This window comes from Marmota monax, unplaced genomic scaffold (assembly GCF_021218885.2).
Source record: "Marmota monax isolate L192 unplaced genomic scaffold, Marmota_monax_Labrador192_F-V1.1 WCK01_AAM20220418_F8-fsc00007, whole genome shotgun sequence".
In the NCBI taxonomy this organism is placed as follows: domain Eukaryota; kingdom Metazoa; phylum Chordata; class Mammalia; order Rodentia; family Sciuridae; genus Marmota; species Marmota monax.
The window spans coordinates 23,950,813-23,970,103 of record NW_026692781.1 but is presented as its reverse complement, the minus strand read 5'-3'; the positions used below and the strand labels follow the sequence as shown (position 1 = coordinate 23,970,103).

Below are 19,291 nucleotides of genomic sequence, written 5' to 3'. Positions count from 1 at the left end.
ACATGACAACAAAAAAATTAGGCACAGGATTTATAACCAAGGGAATTGGGGGACAATTTTATAGGTAAGAGACCAATCTCTGGGGGACTTCAAGTTAGGGAAACTTTGCAGGGAATTCATTTTAATACTTGGTCAATGGGCTGGTTTGTTTTGCTTTGGACCATTTTGTCTTTGACTCAGGTTCTGGTTGATGAGGACCAGTGTAGGGCCAAGAAATTTAGGTCTTAGGTCTTCAGAGTTCACTCTAAGAAAGAGAAGCACAGAAATCTGGCTGAGTTCATGAAACAGAAGGACAGAGGTTCAAAGCAGATGCTCCAACCAAGACAAAGCGTGGTCTCTTGGGCAGAGATTCCTTCGTGACATCCATCTCTGGGTAAACCTCAGTGGATGGCATACGTTGAACAGAGCAGAGGTTCTGTTATATGCAGATCCCTGTGAGTGGTCCTCAAGATCTTTTGGGGGCGGGAATCTGAAAGGTTAAATTTTTTTATAATAATACTAATAAGACTTTGTCTTTTTACTCTATTGATATTTCCACCAGTAGTACTAAAAAAAATGGTGTTAAATCATTGATGGCTTCTCATAAAGCAAGGCAGTAACACCAAATTAGACTAGTTATGTTACTCTCCACCATCACATACTTAAATTTTTTAAAATGCCAATTTGACTTCAAAACATTGTTGGTGAACTGGTAAAAAAGATCACTTTCACTAAACCTCAGACCTTGAGTACATGCTTTTTAATATTCTGTGTGATAAAAAAGAAAGTATACATGATAACGGTATGTGGCACCTCAAGGAAAAAAACACTGTGTGATCATCTGAGTTGCCAGTGAGCCCATTCCTTTAAGGAGAACCAGCACTACATGTTATCAACAATAAAATTAGACCTTTCTTTTTCTTTTTCTTTATTTTTTTTACATTTGAATCAGATGGGATATAATATCTCATTTTTCTGAGTATACAGGTTGCAGAATCACATTGATCCTGCATTCACAATGTCTGTTTCATTCTACTATCCTTCCTATCTCCCCAACCCCTCCCCTCCCCTCCCATCACTTAAAATTAGACCTTTCAAGTAAAAATTAGAACTCAGAAAACCTGTATTCATCACCATGAGCTTGACAGCTCCCCAATACTTACAATGCTTTTCTAATGAGATCAGTGGTGATATCACTAATGTGAATTTCTGCTCTTGCATGATGAGATGTGACAGCACTTAGAAAATCTGTACAATTCAGTGGACCAATATTTTCCAAATGACCAATGTGCCACAAAGCCATATGTGGACAAAAGTTCCACTCAAAATACAAGAAACACCAATAGATTTTAATGTAACTGTATGCATAAAGTTTATTGATAAGGTTTCAAATTCCACAATGCAGGCAACACTTAAGAAAATAGCAATTGTTGAATTTGAGTGTATCTGATATCAAAGAATAATAACGACATTATCTGAAAAGGCCACTGTAATATTCTTTCCTTTTCCAACTCCATAGTTGTATCAGTCTGGAGTTTTCTCAAACATTTCAACCAGAGCATTATTTTGCAACAGATTAAATACCGAGGCAGACATGAAAATCCAGCTGTGTTCTCTCAAGCCATATTAAACGGTTTTTAAAAATGTAAATCAATGCCACTCTTGTAATTTTTTTGTGTGTTGGAAGACATACTTTTAAAATAAATCATGTTTATTTTAATATATGATAGGCATATTATTGTAATTTGAAATGAATAGTCAAATATTTCTCAGATTTAAGCTTTTATAGAGTGAATAAAAATTTCATGCAGGACAGAAATACACAAGAATTTGGAGGAGTTGTCAACAATTTTTTAAAAATATGAAGGTGTCCTGAGACCAGTTTGAAAATAGCTGGGGGAGTCCCAATGTGAGGCCCTTAAGGAAAAAAGAGAACAAATCCTCTGCCTTGTGTTATAGTCATGCAACCATTAAATGAAATGATGTTAAGGACATGAAAAACCAATGTGACTAATACTACCAGGCAGGAAGGTAAAATTACCAAAGGAGTGGTCTAGATCTGTGCTGTCCAATATGGCAGTCACTAACCACACGTGACTTCAAAGCACTTGAAAAGTAGCTAGTCCACAGTGAAATGTGTCACATACACACCAAAAATGCTTCATACACACCAGACTTCAGAAACTTAGTATGAAATAAAGAATGTAAGTATATCATTAATAATTTTTATATTCATTATATGCTCAAATGTTAATGTTCTTGTATATATTGGTTTATTCATTGTATTAAGATTAATTTTACCTGTCCTTCTTTTTAAAATTTTAATGTGGCTTTTAGAAAATTAAAAATCATACATGTGGTTTGCATTTTATTTCTCTTTAATAACACTGGTTTGGGCAAGAAGTATGAAAGAAATTCAGAACAGGGAAAAGTTGCTATGGATTTGAGTCTTCAGTGAAGTCTTCACCAAGGGCAGGATTTCAATAAGTGGGCACATTGGGGGAGGAATTCCAGCTGAAGGGAGACTCATTAGTGAGATGACAGGTTAATGTAGGCAGCAGAGTTGACTGGTCTGGGTTGCATTATGGGCTCCTGTGACAGAGAAAAGTTTCCTGGACAGGTTGGGGCCAAACTGAATTAAACTTTGAGTTCCATGAATTGGACTTTTTCCCCTGAGGACAGTAATACTTCCCCAAAGGATAATGAGACGTCATCCAGCCGATTTGGAATACCTGAATTAGGAATTCTCTTCATGTGGTGACAAGAGCAATATAAACTCCTGGAAACTTAGTCAGTAGGCAAGCAGCCAGGACCAGACTGACCTGAGCAGTAAATTCAGAGTGGTATGGAAAGCCAAGTTCAGGGTCAATTGACCTTTAGGGGAGGGGGAGTTAAGCACATGTTCACAACATCACCTGGGAGAGGAGGACAATCCAGAGGGCATACCTGTATGATGGCTGGTCACAGGGAGGGTGAAGCAAGACTTTTGCTCTTGCTATATTGCTCTAGACATGTGCTTTCTACCTTTCTTTTGGTCTGTTTATCTTCCTTTGCTCTTGTTTTTATTGAACATTTATAGAATTCTCATATGCCAAGGGGTTAATATTTAATTTTAAGAGGATGAGCACTGACATGTGAGTGAAAACATTAGACTCTTATCTGGGCTCAGGAGTTGACTTATTGAATAACTTGGGTCACTCTGGCCCTAAGTCTCTCAGATATGAAACAGGATTTAGAACCAGGTGGAACCAAGGCTCCCTCCAGCTCTGTGATTCTAGAACAGCTCATGTCACAAAGGGAGAAGAGCACACTGTAGCTACCACGTGCAGGGCTACTCAGGATGCTGTCCAGTGAGGGTAGACACGGGTGACCTAAACAGGAGTTGGCCCAAACCTCTGGGTGAGGCTGACCTCCTCCAACTAAGCAGACTCTGCTGGAATTTTAGTTCGGTGAGGTTTATGTGTTTGGTGTGTTGATCCTGGCTACTTATCGGTTCCATCCCAAGGGCTGGCTCACCTGGGTGAGTGGAGTCTGATACTGGGAAGATAGCAGAGCCAAGGAGTTGGGCTCCAGGTAAGTTTACAGAGAATCTTGGACTGTCTGAAGAAACCACTGGAGGAAAGGAGGGAATGAGTGAATGAGCGTGTAGTCTCCACCTTGAAACTTCTGGCACCCCACAGGGGTAGCTGGGAAGGATGAGAGGGAAGACAATGTCCCTCAAAGGGATTTTAACCCGATTCTTTCGCTTTTTAGCATTTCAAGAGGAGAGAGTGGGTGGGAACTAACCCAAGTAAAGTCCCAGAGACTCAAACACTGACGCACAGGAAAGCCTCAAGTGGGTGGAGAAATGCAAATCCCCTACTGACGATGGCGTCAGTGGTGTGTCCTGGGGGCTGTGAAGGGCGATTCCGACCTTGGACTTGAGCACTGCTCGGGACCTGGGCCTGGAGCACGCCAGGTAAGCAGGGCCAACCTTATCTTCGTGCGACCCCTCCCTAGGAGGAAATGCTTAGACAGGATGCTGGAGGAGCCGGCTTTGCACTTGTTGACAGTTGCTTCATTTTTAATTTATCTGAGGACGTGAGACTATAAAAAGAAGGGTCTCACTGGGAGATTCACAGACGCACTCTGGCGTGGCTTTTCCCCACCAAGGTCCGGTGACTCCGAGAGTGTGGCTGCCGCAGATATGTGTGCGCAGGGTGCAGAGAATGAGTCCTGCTTGACTTTCCCAGCCAGAGTCTAGAGCTGAGATGTTTAGCATGAGATTTGTATGCCTGGGTTCAGAAGAAAGCCTGCAGCTAGGATATCCAGGGAATGTGGCTTTGATAAGCGCGAGTGATCTTTCAGGGCAACTCATCTTCTTTGCAAGCTCCGGTTGGGTTCAAAAGTCAACTCAGTACCACTAGCTCCCAGGTGGAACAGAATGTCCCAAGAAAACAGACAGGCACCCAGTTTTTAGAAGCAATGTATACGGTTGGGGACAGAAGAATTACCCCCGAGAGAGCCAAAGCGAAGGGTCGTTGCTGAAGGGGGTCTAAAGGTGTTTATCACTTTATTATTGCTGCAACTGAGAAAAGTGTCTTATTTCCCCCCTTTTCAGCCTCCAGTTTAGCTCTTCAGAAGGAAGGCTCAGATCTTTGGAGTGATTTAAGATAGATTAATTCTTAGAAAACAGACTTTTGTCTAAACCAGAGTAAGGATTAAACCATACGATAGCAACTAAAATTGTAACGTTATTTTCAGCTAGTATTCTTGGTTATCATTAAATAGAATAAATTGATAGCTACAGCAGGACAATGTTGATAATAGTGTGGAAACAAATGCTCCAATTGTGTATGGAATATATATACCCAGTAACTGGACAATTTGGCAGAGGGAGACCTCAGGTCTATCCTTAGTTGATGTGAATCTTGGGCAGGCATCATTTCCTCTACTTAGCTCTCATGTTTTTGTCATTTTTAAAGTGGAGTTAATGCTTACTATTCACGGATTCAATGGATAGCAATATCAGGAGTGCCATTCACGCTCCATCTAACAAGATTTTACTGAGCATTTACAATATGCCTAGAATTGTAATGTGTAAAAAGGAATTCATAAATATAAAATCATATGCAAGTTAAAGATTATTTCCTTTCCCACTTGATTTCTTTTTATCAAAACATCTGCAACAATTTTCTTTCTATACAGTTTTGATCATTTACTGGGAGCTCAAGGGAAAGGTGCTCAGAATGGTTCCATTTGAAACTTGAAGAATTGTGTGAAATTGATTATCATAATGTTCTGTAAGCTGAAGGAAACCTTAAATTACCTTTATGTTTTGTTGAAATACTATAGTAATTAATCATGTAAAGTCTTTTTTTAAATTATTTTGAACTTATATTACTGAACAAATAATAAGAATCCTGACTCTGAAGAAACGAAAATACTGTAATTTCAAGGAGACAATGTCATATTAATTTTCCTGAGTTAGCTCCTACATTGACCAGGGTGGAGTTATGTGGGAGGAACGCATTCTCTTGTTTTATGACAGGCATCCAAATATTTATCGAGTGTGGTTTCTCCTTCCTTCAGTAACTTGAGGGTTTAACCACTGTCAGATAGACATCAGAGACAAACTAAAGGACTTTAAAAGCTTTTGCCTACCCATAGTGATCACCAAAGGGAGAAATAAAAATATTTATTGGAAATAAAAATATTTACTGAATTGCTTGAACCTATGAAAAACATATACATTCTTTTGGAGGCTATGACAGAATTAGACTAGAAATCAGGAACATAAAACTGGCTCTAGAAGACAAACACATCTGGGAAAAAAAAAAAAAGTTTTGGGCATTTCCATGTAAAGGAGTAGGGGATTCCTCCCAGATAAACCCTCAGGAGGCCTTTGGACTTGAGTGTGTTATCTGACTTCTACTGAGTCTGATGCTGTACAGGGAGCAGGGTCAGGGAATATGCTAAGCCTACAGAGGCATGTAGAAAGCTGGGGGCAGGGCAGGGAGTGTTTTGGGGAGGGGGAGAAGGTAGAACAGGAGGTCATGTTATAGAACAAGAAAGGATGTGGTTTGAGGGCAGAGGAAGAAGACTGTTTCCCTTGTTAGGGATACCTTTTGACACACTAAGAGGAATTACTGTGTGTTAGGCTCAAAAGCATTTTCTCTCTTTGTGCCTTTGAGTGACTATAAGACAATTTTTTCCAGTTACTTAACTAAAGGATCACATTGTCTGATTGAACCCTAAGGAAAGAAGAAAACATGGACCATAACTATCAACGTTTTAAAATGCCCATTTTATCCCTTCTTTTACAGCATGACTCAGTGGAATCAAGTCCAACAGTTAGAAATTAAGTTTTTGGAGCAAGTAGATCAATTTTATGATGACAACTTTCCTATGGAAATACGACATCTGCTGGCCCAGTGGATTGAAAATCAAGACTGGTAGGATCAAACATTTTTTTCCCTAGAAGTTGATGTACAGTTGCTCTATGCTTTCTGTGGATTTAGTCTATGGCTCACTTTTGATTCGTAGATACATTCTTTTCAGGTAACAAGTTTCTTTAAGGATTTAAAAGACCTTCTCAAAGGAGGGGAGCCAATGTCCTTTCTGGTTTCATCCATTGTAGATGAAAATTTAATGGGTTTAGTGTTTTGATTTTCTGTAAGCCAGCCCCCCGCCAATTTGTTATTTATTAAAAAAATAAGAAGTGAATCTAAAAATCTAAATTTGATAAATTGAATCTAAAATTGATAAAATTTAAAAATATTATCAATCTTCCATCACAGAAGTAAATATTCTTTTTAGGAACTCCTATTCCACCTCTCCACTCCCCTTCCCCAAAACACCCCCCAACCTGCCCTCAACTGTCTGTATGAATTTGTGTGTTTAACAAGCTCCTTCCCTGCCCCTTGCTCCCTCTACCTTATTGGACTTGGAGTAATCTGAAGGCAAATAAAATACTCAGTATTTACTCCCTGTATCCTATTAGACTTGGAGCAACTAAAAATCCAAGACTTCCCTGAGACTTCAGAAAATCAACTCTTATATGAAATTGGCCAATTCATATTCTTCAAAACTATACTCACCTTATATGATTTGATCTTTTGCTTCTGTCAACTTTTTTTTTATTATGGCAAAATATATACAGTATAAAATTTATCATTTTTACCACTTTTAGGTGTAGAGTTTAGTAACATTAAATCCCTCCCTCCATCTGCAGAATGTTTTCATCTCCCCAAACTGAAACTCTGCACTCACTAAATAATAACTCCCATTCCCAGGCCCTGGCAACTGCTATTCTATTTTCTGTCTCTGTGAATTTGACTCTCTAGGCACTTTACATAAATACAGTAACAGAATATTTGTCTTTTTGCCACTGACTTATTTCACTGAATATTTTCAAGATTCATCCATGTTATTGCATGTACCAGAATTTCCTTCATTTTTAAGGCAGAATAATATTGCCTTGTATGCATCTATCACTTTTTGTTGGATCAATTCATATTTCAATAGACATTTATGTTGTTTCTACCTTTGGGATATTGCCAACAAAGTTGCTATGAATATTGATATGCAAATATCTGTTCAAGTCCCTGCTTTCAATTCTTTTTGAGTGTATTCCCAAATATAGTATTGTTGGATCATCTGGTAATTTTATGTTTACTGTTCTGCGTAATTGCCACACTGTCTTCCACAGTGGCTGCACATTTGACATTCCTATCACCAATGCAAAAGGGTTTCCACTTCTCAATATCCTTGTCAACACTTGTTATCTGTTTTCTGTTGCTTTTTTCTTTTTTTTCCTTCTTTTCTCTTTTTTTCATGATAAATGTAAAGTGGCAGCTTAACTATAGTTTTGATTTACAATTCCCCAATGATTAGTGATGTTGAACATTTTTTCATGTATACAGATTTATTTTTAAAAACCTCTTAATACTATCACTGTTGGATCTATCCCTTTAAAATTCATTCGGTAAAAAAGTAGATATTTTACCAAGTTGTTTCCTGTTGTATAAAAGCACTTTTTTAAAAAAATTTTTAGGGAGGCAGCTTCTAACAATGAAACCATGGCAACAATTCTTCTTCAAAACTTGTTGATACAACTGGATGATCAGTTAGGTCGTGTTTCCAAAGAGAAAAACCTGCTCTTGATACACAACCTAAAAAGAATCAGGAAAGTCCTTCAGGTGAGAATGTATTCCACTTTTTCAAAATATTTGGATGTATGAGTCTTAAATTCATTTAAAAATCAAAATAAGTACTATTTACATTATTTTCAAATCAGATTTAAGGGTAAAAATTGAATTATCATTTAAAAGTTTGTGCTGAGTTATATGTTATTACATAATGTTTATTTTTCATGAAATTTCAAATATACTATAAGTGGGAAGGCGTGTGTGTGTTACTCACGTGGCTTGTTCACTTGCTGTGATGGAGTCCAACAACACCGGAATAGAGATTTAAAGAACAGTAGTTTCCTGGCTGCTCTCTGGCCTTTCCCCTGGCCTTTGTCTCTGTTGTAACAGAGTTGGTGTTGTTCTCATTGCTAAGTGGAAGCAGGATGGGTATATGTTGCCATTGATGAACTAATATTGATGCATTATCATTAGCTTAAAGTCCAAAATTACACTCAGCTTTGCTGTTGATGCTGCATAATTCCTTGGGTTTCGAGAAATGTGTAATGTCAACGTGCCCACCATTACCATATCCTACCGGAGAGTTTCCTTGCCCTATCACCTCCTGTCCTTGTCTATTATGTAGAATTGCCATCTCTCCTGAACTTGAAGTTTTTACTTTGTATGTATTGATATTATGTCATAAGGAGTGTGTAGGTACAGGGTAATATCCTATTGGCAAATTGAACTTAAATGTTAATATAATATCCTTCTTTCCATCTATTAACCATTTCTCATCTTAAAGTTTTATTGCGTGTTTTTTTTGTTGTCATTTGCTAATTTGTAAATGAACCCATCTCTTCATTTGTATACTTACTATGTCATTTAGTACTGAGTAATGTCTTTATAAATATTATATAGTTTTTTTATTCAGCCAACAAATATTGAATAAGCACTTGCTATGTTTACAGTCCCAAAAGCTCACACATCCTCTATTTGGGTTTTCAAGTTTTCTTTTTTAATATTCTTTTTACCATATTATTTCATTGAATAGATTGTTCATTCCTTTGGTTTGGACCTCTATGCCTTCCTCTAGCCCAATTTGTAGGTGGACACAATATCTTTATTTATTTATTTATTTATTTATTTTGTGGTGCTGAGGATGGAACCCAGTGACTCACATGTGCTAGGCAAGTGCTCTACCACTGAGCCACAACCTCAGCCCTGTTTTTCAAATTTTTATGAAATTTTATGGCTATTCCTCAAAAGTTAGTGAAGTAGGGGAGAAACAGGCAACAGCAATCTTGTCTTGTAATAGAAAAAACTTTCTATCAGTTAGGACACCACAGAGTTAACAGGCCTTTCTAATTGTGGTGCTGACTCTGTTAACTCTGTGGTTAGTAATCCCACCACCTACAAGCACTCTTCACAGACCATGGTAATGACTCCATTTGTGAGAGTTTGAAACTCAGTGGGTGAGGGGACATGTGCAAGTGTAACCCACATCTCCCATGTTCTAGTGTGAGTGAATAAAAATGTGTTATAACTGAAAGCTCCCTGAAACGGATCCAACGGCAGATTCTTTCTGGTCCAGTCTGTACATTCCTGTTCTGGTTTCTGAGTATTCAGTGAAGTGAGATTGTTTACATGAGGTGGGAGGTTAAAAACACATTTTGCAATACCAAAGGAGGAAAAAACACATTGCTTTACATAATGAGCTCTCTGAACCTGCCAGATCTTACCCCCTAACCCACACTGCTTTCTCAGTTCACTCCTCTTCCTTCCCCTCTGTTCACCACACACAAAGAGAAATAAAGAAATGACCATAACCTGAGACCTGAAAGGAGCGCGGAGCTGCCTTGTGTAATTCCGAAGGAGCTTGGAGTTGAGGAGTCTAGGGTTCAGACTTTGGTGCCATTTTGCTGCACAGGATGGCAGCCAATATGTTAATCAACCCACAGTTTATTTCCCCAATTTCCTCATAACTCGAATTCCTCTGAAGTAATTACTTGGTGCCAATATTGCAAACTCATAGTTCAAAGGTTGGGAGATATACATGGTGTGCCATTTAAGGTGAAATGTATTTAAGATGAAATGTGAATTAGTTGGCAAGATTTTGTGCGTTGGGGGAGTATGATTTGAGACAAGCAACAGAGGTGGACATTGTGTGGCGTAATTCTTCATCCCAGGCACATGGTACCAATCCAATATGATCAACAGAAATTCCATTTGTGAATCGTTTTGTGCCTACTCCTTTAACCTTTATCTTATCCAAGACTATTTCGGTTACTCTGCCTTTTTCATTAAATCTTCTTTAACAATTTAGTAACTGAGTCCACAATGATTCTGATTCTCCAAGAAGTTTATGCCAGAGTCTGGGTCTTCTTTATGGAATAATTACTTTGTGTATAGTGGGACATGATTTTTTTTTATTCCAAATGATATTTGGGATTTCTCTGTTCGTTTGTCTTTGACTCTTTCTTACTGGGGATTGAACCCAAGACCTCACATTTGCCAGGCCTACCACTGACATACACTTCCCAGACCCTTTTAAATTTTATCTTGACATAGTGTCTCACTAAATTGCCCAGGCTGACCTCAAACTTGTGATTCTTCTGCCTCAGTCTCCCAGTAACTGGGATTACAGGCATGAGCTACTGCATCTGGCTGGGTTTCTTAAAAGTAGGGCTTATCCCAGACCAACATCATTCTAAATGGAGAAAAATTGAAAGCATTCCCTCTAAAAACTGGAACAGGTATACCCTCTTTCACCACTTCTATTTAACATTGTTCTTGAAACACTAGTCGGAGCAATTAGACGAAAGAAATTAAACAGATGCGGTTAGGAAAAGAAGAACTCAAGTTAGCACTATTTGTTGATGATATGATTCTATACCTAGAAGACACAAAAAAATTCCACCAGAAAACTTCTAGAACTAACAAATTAATTCAGCAAAGTAGCAGGATATAAAATCAACACCCATTTAAAAAAAAAAGGCACTTCTGTATATCAGTCAGAAATCCTCTGAAAGGGAAATGAGGGAAACTACTCCATTTATAATAGCCAAAAAAAAAAAAAACACTCGGGAATCAATAAAACAGGTGAAGACCTCTACAATGAAAACTATAGAATGCTAAAGAAAAAAATTAAAGAAGACCTTAGAATATGGAAAGACCTACCTTGTTCTTGGATAGGCAGAATTAGTATTATCAAAATGACCTTACTACCAAAAGCACTATACAGAATTGATGCAATTCCAATCAAAATCCCAATGACATAAATAGAAAATCCCTCACATAAATAGAAAAAGAAGTCATGAAATTCATCTGAAAAAATAAGAGACCCAGAATAGCTTAAGCAATCCTTAGCAAGAAGAGTGAAGTAGGTGGCATCAATATACCAGATCTTAAACTAAACTACAGATCAATAGTAACAAAAACAGCATGGTATTGGCACCAAAATAGATGGATAGACCAATGGTACAGAATAGAGGATACAGAGACAAACCCACATAATTATAGTTATCTCATATTAGACAAAGGTGCCAAAAACATACATTGGAGAAAAGATAGCCTCTTCAACAAATGGTGCTGGGAAAACTGGAAATTCATATGCAACAAAATGAAATTAAACCCCTATCTTTCACCATGTACAAAACTCAACTCAAAGTGGATCAAGGACCTAGGAATTAAAACAGAGATACTGCACCTAATAGAAGAAAAAGTAGGCCCAAATCTCTATCATGTGGGATTAGGCACCAACTTCCTTTATAAGACTCCTATAGCACAAGAATTAAAACCAAGAATCAATAAATGGAATGGATTCAAACTAAAAATTTTCTTCTAAGCAAAAGAAACAATGGGTGAGGTGAATAGAGAGCCTACATTTTGGGAGCAAATTTTACCACATGCACATCAGATAGAGAACTAATCTCTAGGATACATAAAGAACTCAAAATTTTTAACACCAAAAACAAAACAAAACAAACAAACAAACAACAACAACAAAAACAAAACCAAAAAACAAAACCTAAATAACCCAATCAATAAATGGGCCAAGGAACTGAACTGACACTTCTCAGAAGAGGACATACAACCAACCATAAAACATATGAAAAAATGTTCAACACCTCTAGCAATTAGAGAAATGCAAATCAAGACTACTCTAAGATTTAATCTCACTCCAGTCAGAATGGCAGCTATGAAGAATACAAACAACAGTAAGTGTTGGCAAGGATATGGGGGAAAAGGCACACTCATACATTGCTGGTGGGATTGCAAATTAGTGCAGCCAATCTGAAAAGGAGTATGGAGATTGCTTGGAAAACTGGGAATGGAACCACCATTTGACCCAGCTATCCCACTCCTCAGTTTATACCCAAATGACTTAAAAACAGCATACTGCAGGGAACACAGACACTTTAATGTTTATAGCAGCACAATTCACAATAGCTAAACTGTGGAACCAACCTAGATGCCCTTCAGTAGAAGGATAAAGAAAATGTAGTATATATACACAATGGTATACTATTCAGCATTAAAAGAGAATAAAATCATGGCATCTGCAGGTAAATGGATGGAGTTGGAGAATACAGTGCTAATGAAGTTAGCCAATCCCCCAAAACCAAATGACAAATGTTTTCTCTGATTTAAGGATGCTGATTTATAATGGGATTGGGGAGGGAGCATGGGTGGATTAGACGAACTCTAGATAGAGCAAAGGGGGATGGGGGTAGGAAAGATGGTGGAGTGAGATGGACATCATTACCCTAAGAAAATGTATGAAAACATAAGTGGTATGACTCTACTTTGTGTACAACCGGAGATTATGAAAAATTGTTCTCTATATGTGTAATATGAATTGTAATGCATTATGTTGTCATACATAACATATTAGAATGAAAAATAAAAAAATTTAAAAAGTAGGGCTCATATAATTTGCTTTGAAGTATACTGCGTAACTACTCCATAGATACTTGTTAATTGGTTATTCATTCCATTACATGAATTTTTAACATCAGGCTACTATTGACCACTGAAAATACAAAGTGAAGAAGATATATATAAAATTATTGTGTTTAAAGATTTTTTGATCTGGAATGGAGACCAAGTGCAAACAAATATTTATGAAGTAGTGCAGCATGCACCATGGTAGAGGTACCTGCCATCATAATTTGCAGAGTTGGGAACATTTGAGGTGGGTCTAAAATGATGATTCAGGACTCTCTGAAGAGGTGAGAGAGAAGATGGAATCCTATAGAAAAGGAAAAGCAAGAGCAAGAATATGACAAGAGGCCAGGTGCAGTGGGGCATTTCAATAATCCCAGTAGCTCCAGAGGCTGAGGCAGGAGAATCATAATTTCAAAGCCAGGCTCAGAACTTAGTGAGGACCTAAGCAACTCAGTGAGACCTTATCTCTAAATAAAAATACAAAACAGGGCTGAGGATGTGGCTCAGTGGTTAAGTGCCCCAGGTTCAATTTGTGTACCAAAAACCAAAACAACAACAACAAACCAATATGAGAATATCTACCCCTTCAAACAAGTTAGGCATCTTAAGTATTGAAAGGGTTACATGAAATCCTCAAATGCCACACTGAGAACTTTGGGCTTAGGTGATGAGGAATTATCAACAGTTTCTAAACCAAAGCATGACACAAATATATGTTTTTATTAAAAGCATATTTGGTGCTGGTTTTTCCTCTAGGAAGACTTTCCCCTTGTCTATTGTAGGAAAAGAATTTTGCAGAATTCCAAGGTTGAAAGTTTTTTTCTCTCATTTTCAGCCCTTTGTCCCCTCTCCTCATTTTATCCAGAGACTGGATGGATTTTGTTTCTCTTAACACAAAAACTAACTGTAATGTATTTAAAAGAAAAATAAAATAAAATAAACTATTCATATGAGAAAAAGTCAAGTACAAGACTTGGTTTTGGTAAGTATATCCTCCTCGGTCCTTGCAGAAGCAGTCCACACAATCTAGGAGCTGCCATGGATACCCCAGATGCTGATGGGGCATGCAAATCTCCGGGTCCAATGATTGGTATCAAATTTAAAGAGGAACTGACAACTCCAGAGCTCAGCCATGGCCAGGGAGAAAATTAGATTTCCACTGCCCCTAGGAAAATGAATAACTGCTCCACTGAGAAAGTAGGTGAAGAGACACAGATGCCAGTTGAGAAAAAGGATATGAAGATGTTCATAGTCGTAGGCTGATTGTCACTCTCCATTGGCTTTATGTGCTGGGAGTGTCCTGGGGATGTGAAGAACAGGTTAGGCACACTTTCACCTGAAAAGTAGAATTGTGTCATTTTGCTAGTATCTTTAAAAAATATATATTTTTTTATTTTGGTAGTCTGGTTAGAAACCAATTATGTTTAGCTTTAAAGTTGTTATTTACATGAGTAATGATTAATTAGATACTTAGTATGTCTTAAGTTCACAGGTGTTGAGCAACAACTGGTCCAGATACATCTCTTCAAAGTTATCATTTTAAGTCACTGACAAAAAAGTTCATGAATTGGGGGAAAAGTTGGTTTTCTCATAAAGCTACAAGGTGCTTTGGGGACCTCCATTATTGCCTTGGCTAGAAGTGACTTGGGAACAAAAGATTTGCTTTGTTGTGACACCTGTCTCTATCTGTTACTCCCTTTCAATAATCAGGACCCAGAATCAAGGACTTGGTAGATGGCTGATCTTCAGTATTTATTACCATAATCTTCTGATTGGCCACTTGAGTCAAGAACATTGATTTTATGTAACTGAGCACATCATTAACTCACCTTATCTCCTCCTTTCCCTGAACAATAAAAAAAAAAATCTTCACAGAAAGAGAGACCAAGAAAAAGGTAGAGAGTTTCGTGGCAACTGTGTGGAGTTAGAGCAACAGGCATGGACTTTGTAACAATAGTTCAACAAAAAAGAAATGGATGCTGAGCTAGCCAGTAGCAATAGGGATGAAAAATATGTGCTGTAGATCATTTGGTTAAAAGAATTGACATGCAAGGAGTGGATGGATTTGAAGTGTGCGTGAGAGTGAAAAATAAGAGATGACAGGCATTTGGTTGCGGTTGTCTCTTGGATGTTGGTGCATAATGAAGACGTTAGATTTGGGAAGGGGCATAGGATAAATTTTGATAAATCCTAAGTGAAATGTAATAGGCAGCTAACAGGAAGTAACTGGAGCTAACATGTCTAAGTGTTTGCCTGTCTCCTCCAGAAGACTGAGCTCCTCCAGTGCGTTTGTCTTTGTCTTCCCCACATACTGAAGGGGCTCAGTGTCCTGTTTAATAAATGAAGAGTAGAGCTGATATTGAAAATGGAACTATTGCCTTATTGCAACGAGTACCCCTAACTAATGGAGCAAATGTCACATTATTATTGCAAATGCAGTTTTGATAGGGTCCATGAGAGCAATTTAGATGATAAGGTCTTTCTTGCTGAAGCTGGCAGTTTCTAAGGATGGAAAGAATTGACTCTGCAAAGCAGAGTATTTAGAACATATAGTACCTGTGAGAGGAGGCAAGCTGGAAGGGACCAGAAGTAGGAAGAGCTGAGGAAACCTTTTAGAGAAAGGAGAGAGACACTGAGCATTGGAAACTGAGAGAAAAAATGCATTAATTCTGGAGAGGAATAGTAGAGCCTGAAGTGAAAGGGAGCCAAAGACAAATGTTCTGGAACTAGCCTTCACCTGGAAAGGGATAAATGGTCTTTCTGAACTACTACCAACTCCCCAGGAGCTATGTCAAGAGCTTAGACTCTTCAGGCTAAAGAAGTACAGAAGATTGCAAAGTATCTCACACAACAAAACACAGAACAACAAAATGATGATTAGATTTGCTTAGAAACTGTACGAGAGGGCTTGTGCCTTCTTCTTTTCACTGCTCACTCTGCTTTCATAAGAAAGTTACATAGTCAAACTGAAAGATGCAGATGGAGGTCTAATATTGTGTCATATTTTAACACAATGCTATCACAGCAAAGCAAATCTCTTTCTAAAAATGTTTTTGCGGATGTAGAATATACATAAATATACGTACAATGCAATAGATCTTTATTGTACAATGAATTTTTTTAAAAACATGTATACATATAACTACCACCAGATCAAGAGACAGAGCATTTCCTCTCCCATGCTTCTCAGTGGGCTCCACTCACCAAGTTGACAACTGTCCTTATTTACATAATTGAAGATTTATTTGGGCTGTCTGGAACTTCCTTGTGTGAAATTCTGAGAAATGGGTTTCTGGGGTTAGATTTTTTTTTTACTCTACCTTTTATGAGATTTATCCATGTTGTTGTATGCACCTGTATTTTTCCTTTAAAAAAAAATTACAGCCAAGCACTGTGAAGCATACCTATAATCACGCTCAGGAGGATGAGGCAGGAGGATTACAAATTCAAAGTCAATCTCAGCAATTTACCTAGGCCCTAAGCAACTTGGCAAGATTCAGTCTCTAAATAAATATTTTTTTAAAAAGGCTGGGGATGTGGATCAGTGGTTAAGTTTCCCTAGGTTCAATCCCCAGACCCACACCCCCACCTAAATATATATATATATATATAGATAGATTAGTATTCTATTATCTAAACATAGCACAAGCATTCATTCTTCTGTGGATAGAAACTTAGACCATATATAGTTTTTGTATTTTATGAATAAAACTGTTCTGAGCACTTTTGTTTGTGTCTCTTAGTAGGTGTATACACTCACTTCTTGTGATCTTATTCCCATAGGTCAGATTGTCCGGTCTTAGAGTATTACATGTTTGTTCTTAGGAGATGACAGCATGCACAACCATCTATAGTGGTTGTACTAATTGCACTGCCACGAAAATGTATGAGTTCAGTTGCTCTGTTTCCTTGTCAGCGCATATTGTCATCAGTTTTCTTTCACTTTGGTCATTTTAGAGTATGTGTAGTAGCATCTCATTGTAATTTTAACTTGCATTCATGATTAATAATGTTGAGAACCTCATGTTCAGTGACCATTTTGATATCTTCTTTTTTAAGTTCCTGTTGAAGTCTTTGCCCACTAAAATTTTTTGTCTGTTTTTCTGATTTTTTAGTTCTTTATACATTCTGAGTGAGCCCTTTGATGGTTATGCATGTTGCAAATATCTTGGTCTACACTGTGCCTTTCTTTTTTCCTTCCTCTAAATGGTGTTATTTGATGAACAAAAGTTCTGAGGTCCAAATTTCCCTTTGCTTGTCCTGGATCATGAAGATATTCTTGAGGTTTTCTTTGGGGACCTTTCTTGTTTTAACCTTTCTCAGGTACTACTATATTTCTTTGGAACTGACTTTTGTGTCTGGCATATGCAAGGGAGAAGGAAGGCTTGTCCCATATGGAGGACCGATTGGCCCAGAGCCATTTATTAAAGTGACCATCCTTCCTCATTGAATTGCAGGGGTGTCTTGGTCATGAATCTGTAGTGGCTCTCTAGTAAGTTAGTCTACTTATCTTTCCTTGTGCCAATACAGCTAATTACTATAGATTTATAAGTCTTGATATATTGTGGTAAAAACACTCCAGAAACCTTGTTCTCTTTCTTCAGAATTGTCTTAAATTTTCTGGATCCTTGTAGTATTCATATAAATATTAGGACTAACTTGTTTATTCCACAAATAAACCTGCTGGGATTTTCATTGGGCTTACATCTATTTGAGGAAAATTGAGATCTTAATGATATAGAGTCTTTCAGTCCATGAATGTGAAACATCCTTCCATTTATTGAGGTCTTTGATTTCTCTTAGCAATACTTCACAGTGTTCTAGGTAAGTCTTTCACACCTTATGGCTGTACCATAACTTATTCTCTGCAAATGAGCATTCTACTCCCATTTTTTTACTTTGTTATATCTTATTATTATATATTATTATACATCTTCGTTATAATGAAATTAACATCCTCAGATGTATTTTAAATCGTCATTTTGAAGTCCTGTAATTGGTGTGTAACACCGTCCAGTCCTCCTTCCTGCATTCTCATCTATGAGGAAGGAGACAAAGGATAACCAAGGACCCCCAGGTGTCCCATCCTTTGGTTTTTAAAAACCACAGCTGTGAACTCACTTGATCTTTTTCCTGTTATCAAAACCTCTAGGAAACATATTACATGAATAGACTCTGGTCTTTCCAAACCCTTACCAATATGCTCACCAGGAAATGCCCCCTTTTGTCACTTCTGCTATAAATTTCCCCATTGTTCACTTAGTGAATGAAAGAACCCATCAGTGAATGGGAAAACATCTCATCTTTAAAAGAGTTCTCCATGCATTATGAAGACAGGAATTGTATTTTGAGGAGTATTAACTTCCCATGTCTGTAATTATTTTTAGCTCTACTAAAAAGCTGAATATATATAGGTCCTCATCTCCAATCTTGATAGTGAGTTGATAAACATGTACTTGTCAATAAAAGGCCTTTTGACAAGCACATGAACAACTTTGGTTTTAGGTCTTCTCTCAAAGATAGCCAACTCTCTTAAGTTACTGAGCATCAAATTAGATGAATTCTGAGCCACACGGGGGTTTATCTCTGAGTTTCTGCAGGTTATTATCTTTTTGCTATTGCAGTTTAGTATCACCATCTACCAATTTTTAAACACACCTTTTTTTTTTTACAAAGGTGATATATATCCAGTAAAGCTTAGAAAACATATGCAGAAAAAAAAATCTGTAATACTATTTTAACTGGTAACTACTATGTATGTTTTCTGCTGATATTAACTTATTTAAAAAATAATATTGTTTCATAGCCTCCTTTCCTAAGTTTAATATATATTTCCTAAGTTTATTATTCATTTAGACAACATTTTCCCTTAAATATTTTTTCAACATAATTTTTATTTACCCCTTACTTAACATTTATTATTTTATTTCCAGTATTTCACCAATATTAACAAGTGAAATATATATATACACCTATGATTATAATGTCATTCATTTTTGTGATTATTTTGAGCAGTGGGTTTTAACTCCCTACAACAAAATCATTTGTGGTGTTATGGTTTTCATTGCTGACAAGTCTAAACTGGCATATTAATGAATATAGCACTAGTTATAGCATCTAACAGACAATAAGATTTTAATTCTTACGTACATAACAGTCTGATATTTGTTATTCTGGTGGGCATGTGGTTGGCTTGCTTTCTTATGGTGATTCAGGGATCTAAGCTCTTCCCATAGTGTGGCTCAGCTATCTTA

General features: G+C 37.3%; 1 protein-coding gene across 2 annotated transcripts in view; it reads left to right on the top strand.

Annotated features, from left to right (window-relative positions):
* The first annotated feature begins 3,280 nt into the window (after positions 1-3,280).
* Positions 3,281-19,291, top strand: part of Stat4 (signal transducer and activator of transcription 4) — a 104,403-nt gene continuing 88,392 nt past the window's right edge. Inside the window, exons 1-3 of one of the 2 annotated variants that reach the window (XM_058580334.1) lie at positions 3,281-3,552; positions 6,285-6,413; positions 8,015-8,159. In XM_058580334.1, coding sequence (XP_058436317.1) covers positions 6,286-6,413; positions 8,015-8,159 — 273 coding nt within the window. In that variant the 5' untranslated portion in view covers positions 3,281-3,552; position 6,285. Of the gene's footprint in view, positions 3,553-3,811; positions 3,938-6,284; positions 6,414-8,014; positions 8,160-19,291 lie in introns of those variants that run through there. The other variant, XM_046447526.1, reaches the window with a different exon arrangement.